General features: G+C 50.6%; 1 protein-coding gene across 2 annotated transcripts in view; it reads right to left on the bottom strand.

Annotated features, from left to right (window-relative positions):
* SH3PXD2B (SH3 and PX domains 2B) overlaps positions 1 to 16,487 on the bottom strand; it is a 78,056-nt gene that overhangs the window by 49,705 nt on the left and 11,864 nt on the right. For both annotated transcript variants that reach the window (XM_056349179.1, XM_056349180.1), the window contains exon 2: positions 15,116 to 15,196. In XM_056349179.1, coding sequence (XP_056205154.1) covers positions 15,116 to 15,196 — 81 coding nt within the window. The remainder of the gene's footprint in view (positions 1 to 15,115; positions 15,197 to 16,487) is intronic.

Below are 16,487 nucleotides of genomic sequence, written 5' to 3'. Positions count from 1 at the left end.
GACAGCATCCCACTGATTCCCAAATGCAGTGGGGGAAAGGGATGCCGATCCCAGCAATTGCCTGCTGTCACGGCAGCACCCCCAGACCCATGGGGACATGACAAGGGACACAGCTGCACACTGAGAAGCAGAGACTTTGCAAACATGCTCCTGCAGATCAAAGCACCCCTGCACCCTGGAGCCAGCAGGTTTGAGGAACATCTGCCAAGCAGATAGTATGGGAAAGAGAACAACATCTGGCAGTGGCTCACAGACTACTAATGTTTAGTCTCATTGCAATCCTACAAGAGGCACCTTCCCTGCATCTGCGTGGCCTGTCTGTGAAGAAACAGGAGGTGCAAACACAACAGCCCAGAAGACAGAAGGACCAACGTGGAGCAAGCTCAGAACCCAGGCGTGGTGATGCCTCGGGAGGTCAAGCCCGGGGAAGGACTCCACTGGTGCAGCACCACGTAACGCCCATTCAATTGCCAAAGCCAACTGGCTGCTCAAAGACAGGAAGGGGAGCTGAAGGGCAGCACAACAAAGCGGTTCCTTGATGACCACAGTTTCTCCCCAGCAATCACAGAAGTCTCTTCTGGTGCAAGGGATGAGTTCAAGCACATTTTAGACCAGGCAGAGGCAATCCTGACTTCCTCAGCAGTAGGAAATGGCATCACAGAGGCTGAATTGTGAAAACCTGATGGAAAACTTTAAGCCCTGCTCAGCAGTAGACAAAAAAAGAATTAACTGAGGTCAGAGAAAAAAGGGCTACACAAACTGGCAGCAGCTGCCACTGCAAGAGAAATTTCCTATGAAATCACAGGAAGCATTAGACAGAGGGAGACACTGGTGCCTGTGAATAGCTCACAGGCATGGAGAGGGCAGCAGATGCAGGGTTAGGCAGGATGCATCCCTCTGCCCACGCTGCCCCCCAGCCCCGGGCAGCCCCGGACCCAGCCGCTGCCAGCTCTGGGCTACCCCGAGTGCTTGCTTGCACCAAACCCAGGGAAGCTGGCGGGCTTCTGCCTGCACGTGGAGGCTCGGAGGATGCGGCAGCTTCGCATCCCTAGGTTTGGTCCAATGGTCCCCCAAAAGCAGTCAGGCAAAAAACAGCTTCCATGGGCCAGGACAGGAGATGTTTCCAGCCTGAGCACGCACTGATTCTCCAAGCAGAAACCTCAGTGGTGCTCAGCTCCAGTGTAAGCGATCGAGACCACGACGGGCACCGCACGCTCAGCAGGGCTGCCAGAATTCCCAGGGAAGCAGGCACTTGGCCCCACTTGTCTAACCCCCAAAAGCCTTTAGAAACCTCAGTGTAACCTCCTGTTTCATCATCCAGCCTTGAAACTTAAACCCCCAGAAATCACTGGAAGATTATCATGTTTGTTTATTAGTGATGAGAGAATGGGAGTTTCTAGTTGCCTATATCACCATCGCAGTCAATACCATGTGCCAACTGCACTAGATGGGTGAAGGAGAGGGTCATGTAAAGAGAAAGAGAAACATCCTCCTTTCCAGAGAGGTCCTTCTCTGGTCAAGCCAGGCCCTGCTCCCACAGTGATCTCTGTGTCTGTTCTGTGCTCATCTACAAACCTTATTTCCAAGAGGATTTAAAAAATATTTTTTAAAAATCATGCTTTAAGACATTCAAAGCCTGTATGTTTTCAAAAGCAGCAACTAGCTCTGGGTACCCATTCTGAAGCATCCAGAAATGAGAGGGCAGACAAAGCTGCATCTTCCCAAAACCCAGCTCCAGTAAGGCACCAGGTGAGACCCTGAGATAGTGGGATCCAAAATCACCACCCATTTTTGGATGGCCCAAACAGCTCCTGAAAAACACTGCTTGCCTTCTCTCTTTTTGTAAGCCTGCCAAGAATATATTTGGGAGAAACTAAGGAGAGAATTTAGCGTTTAAAAAAAGAAAAAGAAAACCGCAAATTTGGAGAAGAGCACCAAGCAATCTCTTATTTATACAGCCTCCTCACAGAGTTGCTGATCCCTCTGTCTGCTTCGTGGGTGATTAAAATACATCACTTGTTACATTTGATCCATTGGTGCTGAATCCTGGAAGTCATCATTCTCTTTACAGTACCTTACTAATCCATTTTCCACTTAATTTCTGATAATTGCAGCCTCTAGATGGCATTAGGCTGGGTAGGCAGGTCCCAGACTGCTCAGATGAGCACTGAAAGCTGCTGCACTCCGTGCAGGCACCCGGAGCAGAGCATCAGCACCACCAAACAACCAGTACAGCATCCATAACTCACATGGCAACCCAGCTGCGGGAAATGACTCTTGCTGGTAGACATACTTGGGAACAGAGCAGCAACACCCGAGGGTGACGCTGGCCTGCACCGCTTCCTCTTTCCATCCCGTCCATGGGAACGTCCCTCCAGCACAGCTGGGGCTGTGTCACGCAAGGAAGTACCCCTGGAAAGAACCTTGGCATGGCAGAGCTATGCCACCTGCCCCAGCCTGGTGCAAAAGACCACAGAAAAACCACCCCAACCCTCGCTGGAGCTGTCACAGCAGCAGCAGCTGTGGAGAAGGCTGCAGAGATGATTCATGTTCACCCGCATCCTCCTCTCTAGCATCCCCAATGCAGGCACGCTCAGAAGACCGGGAAGTCATGAGATTTAGTTTCTGTTGTGGAAATGGAAACAACGGTGAAGAAATACCAATACATTTGTCCTATTTCGCGTGTCGATCAGCCGAGGCGCAGTATGGGGGAGGGCTGTGCTCAAACACTACAACCAGATCTAGTTTCACACATAACAGTGCTTCACACCAAGAGACAACCTTCAGTCAAGCATTTCAGCAATGGGTCAGAGAGAGACCTTAGCACATGCCACGCCACTCCGAGCTGCACACTTGCCAAAACCTCCAGATGACTTGTCCCTAGCTTCTCCCCCAAACAGTTCATGATCTGATATCTCTTCAACCCCTCCCTTCCAAAAAACCTTCCCCGCTCTGCATGAGGAGAAGCAGACCAGTGTACATTCCACTCCTGAAATTAATGCAAAGTTTTAAATCTGTGGCAGGCCCAAACGTGATGAGACAAAGGACGAGGCATTTGAGCTACAGGCAGGGCTGCAAAAGCTGCAGTCCTACCACTTGGGAGAGCACTGCTGGTCCAAAACACCAGCCTCATGACCGTCCTCTTGCATCAGACTTCTTGCTAACCATCTATTTTCCCTGTTGTTCCTTCCCTAAATACAAGCCCCATCTTCCAGGCGAGCAGTCGGTAAAAAGACCAACGTGGAGAGATTTTTGTCTCCACACAAGGTGGGTTCTGTCCATCAAGAGCAGCTCCGCAGCAGCCAATGCAATCACACGGGTGAAAAATGAGACACTGCAAACCCCTGAGGTTTCACTGCTAAAACCAGGGTCTCCATATGAAAAAGATACACCCGAGTCCTTAGCGTGACCATGCTCCTTTCCACCCTCTCCCACCTGACACAAGAACTCTCTGTTTAGCAAAGACAGGAGCTGATGGAATGCTGGAGCCCTGGGGGAGCAGCCCCATGGACAGCATGAAGCAGCCCAGCCGCTGCGTGACCCCCCCAGCAACCCCACCCCACCTCCTCCCGCACCAGCATTGCATCTCCCCCATGGTGCACGCTGTCCTGGCGGTCCTCCAGTTACAATCAGGGTGGGATTTAAAGATGCCAGCGGTGTCCAGAAACCCAAGCTGGGTAGGAAGCCTCTGCAGGCAGCGTGTGCCCACGGCCAGCACGGGGACGTGCCGGGGCTGGTGCAGGAGCCTGGCACTGCCACCACCGGCACGATGGCAGGAGAGGACTCGGAGCACTTCTGCGTCCAGACAGTCCTTGCCAGAGGGCCAGGGCTTGCCAAGAAACTCCGCTTATTGCAAAACCAGAACGCTGGTGGCTCAGCGATGTCTGATGGAGGAGGCCAGCCCTCGCAGCTCACGGAGGGATTGATGCACTTAGCAGGGCAGGGCTGAGCGAGCGCCCAGCTTCAAGCTGAGTTATGGGGAGCGCCGCGGGGAGCCTTTGGGACTGCAGAAAGCGAGATGCAATGCAACTGCAGCAGGAATGCTATCCTAACCCAGGATAGCCACCCTTCGCCAGGGCCCGGAGCCAGCAAACACAAGAGGCACCACGGAGGAGCCCCAGCAGCAGGCAAAGTGCAGCAACCCTGCTGCTTTCTGTACATTTAAACACGAGAACGCAGATTTCACATAAAATTCCGTCCAAACCACATCCCTTGAACTGCACCTGCCTTTTTAGGATCCAACCAGAATACCAGAATAAATCAAGCAATGCTAAGGTTTTCCAGCATAACCAAACAGAAGGAGCACGGACCTTGGCTGCACCCTAATCTCAGAGCTCTTCTCCCAGTGCAATCTCACCACGGAGACACGAGAGAAAACCTGAAAAGCCTCTTGGCCAAACGCACCGACTGATAAAAAACAACCAGGGGTTTGGGGCTGAAAGCAGACACCTGTGGGCAGGTGGAAATAGCCGTCCCCGCCACGTAAACCTCAGAGCTCCCTGGGAACTTTCCAACCCGGCTTTTTTATTTCCTGGAGGTGGGCGGACGGGTGGGAGCGGGAGAGGAAGGGGACTGGAAAATGCTGATTTGCCAAGAAGAAAGATCAGCAGAAGAGTATCCATTTCCATTAACGTTTCAATTTGAAGGGTAAAACCTAACCATTAAAATTAAAAGGATTTTTATTAATGTTTTAAGTGACTCATCAAGGGGAAAGCTCTTTTAAAAAAAGATTAATAGCAAAAACCAAAGAGAACGTTTTACACATACTGAACTGAGTTTCTTTGCTAAAATTTAAACACTACCTTTCCTCCCAGCTTAGGACAAGGAAAACTCACCATTTGGAAGAGCTGCACAGCTTCCCAGCTTGGCACTCTGCATGGCCAGACACAGAGCCTTCTTCAGTGGCCATTTCAGCAGCCATTTTCAGCACGCATGTGCGCAGTTACAAAATACGGGATTACAGCTTTCTGCTGACTGAGACTGGGTAAGAACTCCAAGATTTTGGGTCCCTACCAGAGATGCTGGTAGTTTCCACATCCCACAGCTCCCTAAGCCAGGAGAGGGGCAATGCCCACTGCCAGCAGCATCTCTACAAGCAGAAAATCTCCAACAGGGAGGAAGACCCATAACTTAATTTTCTAAAAAACAGCATTTCCTCCATTTTTAGCAGTATTTTTTTCCTGGGGGCAGGGGATAAACCCACACAAAATTAAGAAAAAAAAAAACCACCAAAAAAACCCAAATGGCAGCTGCACTCTGCAAGGGTGAACGCCTCGGCCAGCCCCACCAGCAGCCCCCGGGATGGCTCTGCAGTGCCTGGGGCAGGCTGCCCACCTACCCGAGAGTGAAGCTGCACAATGTAGTTGAACCCACTGAACTTTTGCCTGCAGCACAAGACGGGGAGACATCTCACCTCCACCCTCCTCCTCCTCCTCCTCATTCCTGGCCCTCACAGAGCCACTCCAGGCTCACAGGGATGTGGGCTGCTTTGCTGCCAGCTTGGGGAGGGGGGGATCAGCCCCAGAGGTGTCCCAAACCTCTTTGCACCCAAACTGCTCACCGAGGGAGGCATTTCTCAAAGTCTGCTACAAAAAAAATAGCTTCTTCCTCTCCAAAAAGGTCAAGTAGCAGGTCAGGGCTGATGGTAAATGATCAGCAAGCTGAGCTTGCAGAGGAAAACAGAAGCACAAGGAATTCTCCTGAAGGTGCACAACAGCACCTTCTGTATTAAAAAATACCTGGTTTTACTAATTTAACATGGTATCAGCACTGAAAAATGACACTCAAATGAAAGCTTTCTCTTGCCCAAACCCTAAATATTCTATAAAAAGCAGTATTAAAACAATAAATTCCCCAACCTTAATTACACCTCCCAAATCTAATCTCCAAAATCTAACTTCCATGCTGCCAGGTAAAGACATCATTTATAATTCACTACTCGGTGACTCAACCCTATTGCAAAGGCCTCAAGGTATAGCACCAATAAGGCAGAAAGGCTCAGGAAGGTGGAATTAAGACAGGGAAAATGCTGGTGGCTTCATGCTGCCAGCTCATAAGGGAGACCATTTTTCATGTAGGTTATTGCTCTCATTGCAATCCTAGATAACACCAGAATATAAAAGTTACCATAAAACAGGGTGTAGAGCAGCATCCCACAGCCCGGGGATGTGCAGAAGCCACGAGGTGATGGGAAGATGAGCAGAAGGTGTGCCATGCATCCAGCAGCACTGCAACACTCCCGCGGCAGTGGAGAAGCAAAGCCGCAACTGCTAGCCAGAAAACCAGAGTCACCGTGGCACCGCAGAAGGGATGGGCTGGCTGCCAGAGCCCTACAGCATCCACCCCTGGCACCACATCATGTTTTCCCCTCTCCATTTTCTGGTTAACGAGGTCCCCCTTCCCACTGCCGGCTGGCTGGAAGGCATGAATCACAGAGGAAGGGCAGATCCTGCACACCCATCCTTCTCTCCCCGCACCGTCTGCCCTAGTGCAGCCTCACCACCGCTGGCACAGACCTGCCTGCCTTGTCCCTTCCGCAGGATGCCAGCCATGTACCCAGGAAAAGCCCGTGCTGGGTCCCAGCGATGGGAACAAGAATGCAGACAATCCCCAAGGCAGAAAGCATGTAGAAGGGGAAAAAACATGCAAGCAAAGTAAGAGGAAAGGAGCATCACTTCTCTAGTTGGAGTGCTGGGAAGGGAGAGCAGGTGGCTGAGTTCTTCACTTGTCCCCAGGCCCACCAGGACCCCAGGGAGATCACTGCAGAGGTCCACACCTCACGTTGCAAGGGGATTCCAAGATTGCAAGAAAGCACTTTCAAAAGCCAGCATGGGAGCGGTGATTTGCAGCACTGTGGTGGACCTGTGACAGCCCGATGTAATCAAATGAAAGACAGAAAAGAAGTGAGATATCAAGACTGCAGAAAAACACCTTGTCCCTTCAGCTTTATCGCCTCCCTCTCAAGGGCAGGACAAGCCCAAAACCACCATCTCCCTCTGTCTCTCCCAGCTCTCCCACTCACCGTAAAACTACACAGATGCTTCAGCTTCTTAGATGCCCACAATATGTGTGTGGTACATGCTACAGTCTGTACTGTATCATACAGATTTAGCAATATAAATGGGTCCTGGCCATTTTACTAAAAATTCAGCGCTTTGAGATACAGACAGACTCCTTTGCACTGATTTACTTCTATCCATCCTCAGCTCCTCCCCAGGCAGCATCAGTCAGCTTGAAACTGGTTCATTTCAGATCCAGGGCTGCTGCCATGTACATGATATAAATTGCAGGTCTTTCCACCAGAAAACTGAGCTGCATTAGATTGATTAAGAGCACGATGGAGATGCTGGGCTCATGCCAGCACATACCCAGGCAAACCTCATCAAACCCCCCAGCTACAACGGGTTCCTGGCACCTCCCCAGGGACTGACCCCATGGGCAGCAGGCAAGAGGGGGACCACCAGGGAGCTCCTGGTCTCCTGGGGACCCTGCTCAGCCCTCCCAGAACACGGCAGCTGAATTTCCAGGGCTTTTTCATTAAGCAGCTAAGCATCGGAAGGGCATTAAATCACCCCTGAGACAGGGAGAGGGTTATAACCCCTCACCTTATTTTGCAGGACATCTTTTAAACATGGCATTACTGACAGCCTCACCAAATAAGACCACACTAGATTATCAGCAAGAGATCTTAGCTCGGTCCCTGAGGAGGTGAAAATTTTAACCCCCCCATCTTTCTGCCTTCCCCCTCCAAGGGTTGCACTCAGCACAGGCTCCCCTCCGGATCGCACCCACCAAGCGATGCTTTGTGTGGGACGTACTTCCCCAGGGCTGGGAAACAAAGGCTGCAAACGCTGTCTCCTCCGGTTGCTCTGCCAAGTTTCCAGAGGGAAGGAGACCAGGGGGTGTCAACGGGGATGAATGAACAGAGCCAAGGCTCTGGAAACAGCCCTCCTTCGCCACAGGGCCACCACAGCAGCGCCAGGCGATGAACCTGGGAACAAGAAGGGACCATCTGATGGGAGCAGGCGGAGGTGAGAGCCAGGAGGCGAGTGGGAGCTCTCGGGGCCCACCGCAGACCAGCAAGCAGCGAAACTGCTCTGGAGGCAAGGGGGAGGATTGCAGAAACCTGGCGAGGGTGCAGACACAGCCTGCGGAGCTGCACGCTTGGAACAAAACTGAAAGGGCAAATGCTAGCCACCAGCTTGGAATAACCCAAAAATCAGCGTGCTGTTCCCAGCAGCTGCTGGAGAAAGGCTTTCGCTGTGAGAATTGAAATTTTTTTCCGCCGCAGACGCGCGCTGCCCAGTGCTGCTGCAGCCGCCCCAGGTGTGCGCTGGCCCTGGGAACTTCCATCCAACACCGGCTCTCCGGCAGGACGGGCTGCCGCTTCCCAGGGCAGGCACAGCTTCCAGCAGCTTGCAGCCCCGCTCGGCTGGCAGGCACAGAGCGCAGCAGCTAGTCAGGGTGCCAGCTAGAGCCAATTATAACTCCACTGACCTGCCTTGGCGCTAGCATGCACGGGAACACACTGGCTCCCGGCTGCCAAATGCTGGAAAGCTATAAATGGGAGACATTTGGAGACAGAAAAAATTAAGGAGCCAACTTTTAACTAGGCTGAAGTGCATTGGACTGTACATGCTCTCTGTGGAAGGAGAGAGGAGGGGAGGAGAATGATGAAGATCTTAGATGCGCTGCTGGAAAAATAGCAGCTCAGGGCTCTCCGTGCAGTCTGGGCACGGAAGAAAATATAGTTGCTGGTGCTTTGTAGCAGGAACCTCACTGTAGGAAGCTGTGGGGAAGCTCACGCAAGGGCCTGCCTTTCACGATCCAACTGCCTACGAGCAAGATCCTGGTTATTTATTTTTGTGGCGGGGTGAAACCACGAAGTACATTGCACACGCAACTGCACAGAATTTTGCTGAACTCTATAAACCCTGGAGAAAAAAAGAAATCCCCCAAGTGTTGAAATAAGATTCCTGTTACGAAATAGCTATCGAAAGAGCCCTGTTTACAATCCCTGGACACAAAAAGACATCCATCTCGCGCAGCCGCAGCACAGCCGAGCTGCCTTAGGGCTTTTTTCATCAAAGAGGCCGCCGGGACCAGGCAGAACCCAGAAGAGGGGTGAACCCGTGCAGTGCCTCGGCTTGCGTTCCCACCTGAAGGAGCCTCGTGCTGCTCGGGGGACACTACTCGGCACACTCGCCTCTTGCTTTCCACATTTGGAGAATTAAGATAACACTTATTCCACCTTTGCAAACCACGTGCCCTGCCAGGAGCCCAGCTTAAAGAGCAGAAAAGGAGGAGGAGTGGTGCAGGTGGAAGAAGTCGAGCACAGGGCTCGCAGTACTGGAAGCAACGCACAAGGCTCATGTTAATTTTTCAAGAGTCCAACTGCCTGAAACAGCCTAATGAGAACAATTCCTCCCTGCGTGCCAGCTAGTGCCTTCTGAGCCTGTTTTGATGTAGCCTTTTATTTAAAAACAGCCTGAATTACTAAGATACTGACCTTATCCCCCTCCTCATCTTTGCCGGGTGGCTGCATGTACACAACAGGGGAGAACCCCCTCCAGAAGGGCTAATCTGTCTCCCATGTCAAGACAACATGCACAGACCATTGCCTCCTGCCAATTTTCTCATAAAAGCAGGCACCACTTCAACAGCCTTTTTTGTGTGTGTGAGAGAGTGTGTGTGTGTTACACACAAAGCTGTTGGCCTAAAGGCTGCAGGACTCACTCCAAGATGACACTGCTCCAGGTGGGTCAAAGCTGAAAGTTTCCAGCTAAGAACCTGAAGGATTTGTTAAACATATGGACAAACGAGAGGACTGGGAAACACACTCAATGCACATGCAGAAAGGAGTCGGGGAGAGAGCCAGAGCCATTTTTCAGGTCGCTTAACATTTTCAATTCTTCTGTCTCTGAATCATGCAACAAGCACGCTCACACCAGCCTACATCATGTCTCCATCCCTGGGCTCAAAATTAAACCTTTGTGCAGAGGAGCAGCTATGCAGCATCACCTCCTCCTACAGCCTTCAGCTAGGACAAGGGCTGAAGGGAAAGTTGCTGACTGCAAGGGGAAAAGCCCTGGGGTAACCTGTCCCCAGGGAAGACACCCCTGAATGGCAATTCGATTTTTAAGGGCTTGCAGCTCCCTGCCAGAGGAGAAGCTATTGCTTCAGTGGCGAGAAGGCAGGACATGCCATGAATGGCAAAGCCTGCTCCAAGAGGGAATTTTGAGACCTGGCTCCATCACAGCTTGCAAGCAGCTCACTTTGTGACCGACGGGATCCAACCGGCTGTGGAGTCACAAGCCTTGCTGTCCAGGACACAAAGCAGGACAGGACAGAAAAGAGCCAGGCACAGGCTCCCGACCGGGGAGAGAGTGGCTGCAGCTGAGAGGCAGAGGAGGCAGGGGACACGAGTGGGGCTCCTGCCCAGGGAAAGCTCAGGACTCTGGTAATAGTGGGAAAGCTGTAAAGGGTCAGGTTTGGATGTAAGGACGTTTTAGGAACACAGCGAGACAACAGTGGCTCTTGGTCACATGAAGACTTGCAATAACTCCCATCGTGGCTGATGAGCTCATAATTACAGAGCAGGGAAAAAATGTTTCTTTTTGGGGGTTTCCACAAAAAAAACACAAAATACAAGCCAGTATCTGTTCTCTAACCAACAGTGTCGCTTCTTACAGCCAATGGTTTCAAGAGAACCCTTCCAAGAGCCTTGTTAACCTCCTCCCAAGTGATACATCCAATGTGATCCAATGGAGCCCTACAGTCACTGCATGGCTCTTCCCTCGCTGGCAGGGCTGGAAGCATCTCTCAGGCCCGCAGGACCCTGATCCTCTATCTCTGTCCACTGGAGAAAGCCACTCATATATCTGATTACCAACTTCCATGCCAGCCAACATTTCCAGTGTACCTGCCAGCCCCAATTAGTGTCCAGAATACAACTGGCATCCAAGCAAGCACCAATCTCCCTGCCTTTATTTCTTAGGAACAGCATCCATCTGCTCCCAATAGCTCACATCTGGCATACTGAGTGTTTCACAAAAGAGCCTCAGTCTTATTAGAAGAAAATCATTCCTCTAGCCAAGAAATTCATGCAGAACTGAGTTCAGTATTTGTAGTTACAAATTTACTACAAATCAGTTACCCAGGGTTTCAAACTTCAGAATTACAATTTCATCTAGGGGTTTGGTTTTTAATCCCTAAAAGGTTGCTCTTATGTACACCACCTTGTGATGAAAAACATCTATGGATAAAGCAAGGAGAGGTGGTAGGAACCTGAGCACAGAGGATCTACACAGCAAAAATGCACCTGAGCGCTGCCTAGGTGGCTGAAAGGCTTCCTCCTGCAACAAGCAGTGTATAGGAGGTGGAGGTATTCCCTTCCCAATTCCACCAGCTGGCATAGTACACCAAGCCTTCCTGTGATGGCCTCAGAGCAGGAAAGGGTATGACCTGTGTGCTTCTCCAGGGATGAGGGACACCGCTTCATCTGCTCAAAACGCTGGATGGAGACCAGGAGGAAGCAGCCTCTGCCTCATGCTGGGACACATGAGCTGAATTGCGGAACAACAGTCAGTCACCAGCCCTTAGAGATGAGGTGACAATCTCCTGTGTGACTGCACGTGGCCCCACGGTGTGGAACTGGACAAAAAGAGGAGGTCTTGCCACCCTTGGAAGAGAAAAGCAGGGTAGGGCTTCAAAAGGCTGCTACAGAGATGAGCTGTAAAGTGGGACTTTTGCAGAAGAGAGCCAGCCTCGGGTACCAATGAACGCCAAAGGGAAGAGCTCTGGAAGCTCACAGTTTTCAGAGAAAACCTTGAACACTGGCCAGCTGATAACAGCACAGCCTGCAGCAGTACTGCGACCAGCAAGGTGGCTTTCCACATTGCCCGTTCCAGTACAGGGAACGCGGCTGCCTGACATCTCTGCATCCAGGTGGAGGCAGAGACCAGCACTGGGCAAACTCTAGGCTTCACCCCTGTTTCAGCTGAGGTTGTGGTTTGTGTTGAGTGTCATTTCTGCCTGGCCAGGGAGGGAAGGACACTTTGCCCTCCAGCTGCAGTGGGAGCAGGCTAGCCGGCGAGGCTGTCAGTAGTAAGTGTGCATGTGTTTTACTTGGCCTTACTCCTAAAATAATTGTTTGGCCACAATAGAAGGTGACAAGTGATTCAGCTGTGGCGCCGCAGGGAATATCAGGGGAAAATCCCCAACCACTCACACAACTGTGCCTGGGCTGCTCTGAGCTGCAGCATCACATCAGCCTGGGAGCCAGCCCCCACCAGCCCTCGCTCCTGCCCTGAGAATTTCTTCCCCTCTCTCCTACTTGGATCAAATGGTTTCCTTGTCCTCCTTCCTGGGCTTAACAAGAGGGTTAGTGACAGCAAAAGAGGGTGAACCAACCTTCACCCAAAGGTAGCCAGAGCTGCTATGGAAAAAACAAAACCCTGCTCAGCTTCTGGCAGGAGCATGGAAAGTACAGCCAGCATCACTGGGAACACAGATATTAAATTAACAAATATCTCTACCCAAACATGCATGTACTGTGATTGCTCAAGGCCGTAAGTACAACTGGATGGATTTTCACTGGATAACATGAAAGACAGATTCTTGACACAGGGATCACCTGCAACTCAAGTTTCCAATTCTTCCTCCAATGCATCAAAAAGGTCATCAGAACTGGACCGAGGAAAAATATTTTTCCCCTCTTACTATGCTTTCAGAAGCAGCCGAACCACTTTAGCCAATCAGTTATTTGGGGGGGGGGGTTGTTTTCTGCTTTGGTTTTTTTGTTTTGTTTTGTTTGTTTTTAATAACCAGAAGCATGAATAATTTCCAGCATGGAAAATTTCTGCCTAAAGAGCTAAAATTGGCATAGAATCATCCAACAGTCATGTAATAAAGGCCTCCAGCAACAGCAAGAGTCACTGCTACCAAGCCTACCTAGAGCATTTTTTTCCACTGTGCTAAGAGGATCTGTTTCACTCCTCGCCTTTCAATCCAATTTCCACTGTACTGCACCGCAAGTTTAAAATAAGGACACCAGGAAGCATGTGTGATAAGGGGGAAGGAAGGGAAAAACCACAATTTCATTCATTCTTTCAACACAGCCAAAAAGGAGTGGTTACTTTTTTTTTTTTTTAGAAAAAGCTTCAGGGAAAAATGAAGGGGGAGACATTTGCTTTAAACTTGCCCATCTGCACCATGATGGTCAATCAAGCGCCGATTTCTGCTGCAGCAATTCAAACACATCTGCACAGCCCTGCGCGCACTTAGGCCAAGGCACCATCAAGCACTTCTGCTTCTAAAGGTGCCCCAGGGTGTTCTGCAGAGCCAGTTTGAGTCTCTGGCTCCAAACAGCCTCCAGTGACAACCCTTTCCATCTAGAAGCGTGCACAGCTTCAGCCAAGATGGAAGGAGAGGAAGAGAAGACAGACAGCTGCTATCTCCCTACCTGTCCTTCCCCATGAGGAGCAAGGCAGCCCAGGGAAACAGCACAGCTGGAGGCACCGCTTTATGCCATATAAACCCCAAAAAACTGTGCCCCCTTGCAGCAAAGGCAGCATGAGCTTGGCCACCACCTTGGAGCACCAGTGAAGACGAGATGCTGCGGAGAAGGAAGCGCTGAGCTGGGTTTCCTTCCAGCCCTGGCTGCTGCCCAACAGCTGTTCCCTGTTTATTTACTTTAATATTTCCTTGGTTACACAAGCAGCTGCACACAGCTTAACCCCTGCCTGCACCAGCCGCCCGTGCCACCCTTGCCCAGCACGATGCTGCGGGACAGCAGCAAGGGACAGGGTAAGGACACCCAGGGTCTTGCCAATGGTCGGCCAGGGCTTACTCAGCGTGGCCACGGCTCTGCACAAGGGGACTTATCAGGCAGGGGGCAGGACACCAGCAAGGTGAGCAGCCGTCTCGCACCATCCCAGGCTTCGCAGGCTGACCTGAAGCCAGATGACCAGCTGAACCTGGGAAAGCCATCTGGGTTCCCATGGGCTTGCTTCCCCGGGCAGGCCCCGATGCACTGTAATTTTAGCAGTGTATTTGTCTCTGGATACAGTGATTTCAGAAAAGGCATCCTCATTCCTGAGCAACCACAGCACCCTTTCATGTAAGGCATATAGCCATGCTCAAAACTTCACGTGAGCAGGTCGGTGGAGGCAGAAGGCGCCCATCTCCTCTCCCAGTCCCATGCACAGGCCAGGAGGGACATGCCAATGACTCTTCTGGCAGCTGCTGCTGGTCCATAGATCACTTAATGCATTTTCTTTTCTCATCTGCACAGAGCCTGTTCCAGCAGCTCGGTTTGTGTTTTGGCTCATAAAGCTCAGCCAGACCCCTTGGCTCATCTCCACTCAGGAGGGGGTGGAAAACACCCTTTGCCTGCTTGCGCAGAACACCAGCTTCGGTTTTCTGCAACCCAGCCTGTCCCAATTGCCTTTCCAGCCTCCTCCCTCTCTCCCAGCTCCATTTTCTTCCTGACTTCCCCCTGCACCAGGAGGTAATGGCTAAAGCAGCTGCTGTCAGCTGCCCTCTGGGCTGGCAGTACACCGCCCTGGGCAGCGGGCATCCCCCCAGTGCCGGCTCCCCAAAACACCAGCAGTAGGACACGGACCCAGGGAAATCAGCGCTTTCCAGTCACAGCCCCGTTTTGCTGTGATAGCAGCTGGGAAAGGCATGGTATTAGCTCTGCAGGAATGGAGGTCAGGCCGAACTTGAACAAAATTCCCCCCCCCAAAGCAAACAAAACACCCCAACAAACACCCCAGCACAGATTTCTGCTGCAGCAATTCAAACACATCTACACAGCCCTGCATGCACTTAGGCCAAGGAGTGACAGCAGAACTTCGACACCAGGACATGCAGAAGACCCAGGCTGTCCCCACAGATGCACAAGAGGCACTGGAGTGGAGTCCAGCTTTTGGGGTTGCTTTGTTCTTGCTTTCTCATGGATGTCCAAAATTGCATTTAAGTTTCCTCAAATCAAAACATTTTCTGTTAGATTATGAAAGGCATGCTTAGTGTAAGGCAGAAACCACATTTCTCAAAGGACCACAGCTTTTCGACGCTCCAAAATCCAAACCCCACGAACTAGTGAAATGCTTACCTGCAGGTCAAAGAACTTGCTGTACCGTCGGTATATGACTTCTGTGGACCCATTGGACCAGGTGACTTTGATAATGTACACCTGCAGGGAACAGAGGAAGAAATCAGAGAGGAGTGACCCAACAACCTGCACTAGAACCCAAGCTCTGCTAAAGCAGCCCACGCAGCCCCCACGGCTGGCCGTCAACCAGGGAAGTTCATGGGAACACTTAAAAGTCATTTCAGCAATACTAGAATATATGTAAGCTTAAACTATTAAGCTCCACTGCTGCAGCTTAATTGTCTACTAAATGCTTATTGCTAGTTGTGAATTAAGACAGCTCCCTATCCCTAAATTGGTGCGTACATCGAATGTGAAAGGGCACTTCTATATAAAAACACAGTTAAAGTCTCTTGAGACAGGCACATTACCAGTTAATACCTATGCCTTGGCCATCCCATCTATGGTTGCAGCATAAAGTTTGATGTCCAGATCCCAAACGTGCAGTCCCCAGCGTGCTGCGCCGCATGCCACCGCCAGCCTGGGTCCCAGGGCTGGGGCTTGCAAGAACTCAAACCCACAAGGTTCGAAATTCCATCTGTTTTGCCATAAGTAGCTCTGAGGATTTGTTTATTTGAACTTGCTGGGGTGCAATTCACCCTCCTGTTCCTTAAAATACTACACAATCAATCCTAGTAATTGCAGGTTATTCACAAACCATAGGACCAGGCTTTTACTGGTGATTAATGCAAAAAGAAAAGAAAAAAACAAAAACAAACAACAAACCAGCCCAGTTTTTTTTATTCTTCCATGAAAGGCAACAAGCAAATAACAGAATTGGGCAATTACTTATCTAATGTCCTCACTCCTTTTTCACAGAAACCAAAGATCACCCTTGACAAGATGCCAGCCCAACACTCAAGTGATGCAAATCTCAGCCTTCACTAATTGATAACAGATTGACTAAGCAGAATGAGGGCAGGCTCATTTTTTATTCTAACTCTCAGGTCCTGCTTATTTCCACCAGAAATTCAAGTATCTATTCACTGAAGCAGGAACAAAACATTCAGAAGCTCAAGCAAATGGACGTGCTAGAACTTCAGCTAACATCATGAAGTGTGAAGGCTCTCAGGGTGCTGATGTTTTGGTATTTAGAACAGAATCCCTTAAGAGTTTCACAAGGTTTCCCACAGAGATGCACATTTTTCCCGATGCTGGAATGTGACCAACATCCCAGCCCAATACCAAAACTCAAACACCAGGAGATTCAAATAGATAGCACAGCACTAAATCATCTGAGCTCATCAAACCTACTCAAAAGCTGTACTAAAAAATCTAATCAAAAACTCACTCTGCTGCCCAGAGGGCTGATGCAGCATGACCAGCCAAAGTG

This window comes from Falco biarmicus, chromosome 8, assembly GCF_023638135.1.
Source record: "Falco biarmicus isolate bFalBia1 chromosome 8, bFalBia1.pri, whole genome shotgun sequence".
NCBI lineage: Eukaryota > Metazoa > Chordata > Aves > Falconiformes > Falconidae > Falco > Falco biarmicus.
Note: the sequence above shows the minus strand (reverse complement) of the source record. Positions and strands in the feature narration are given on the sequence as shown.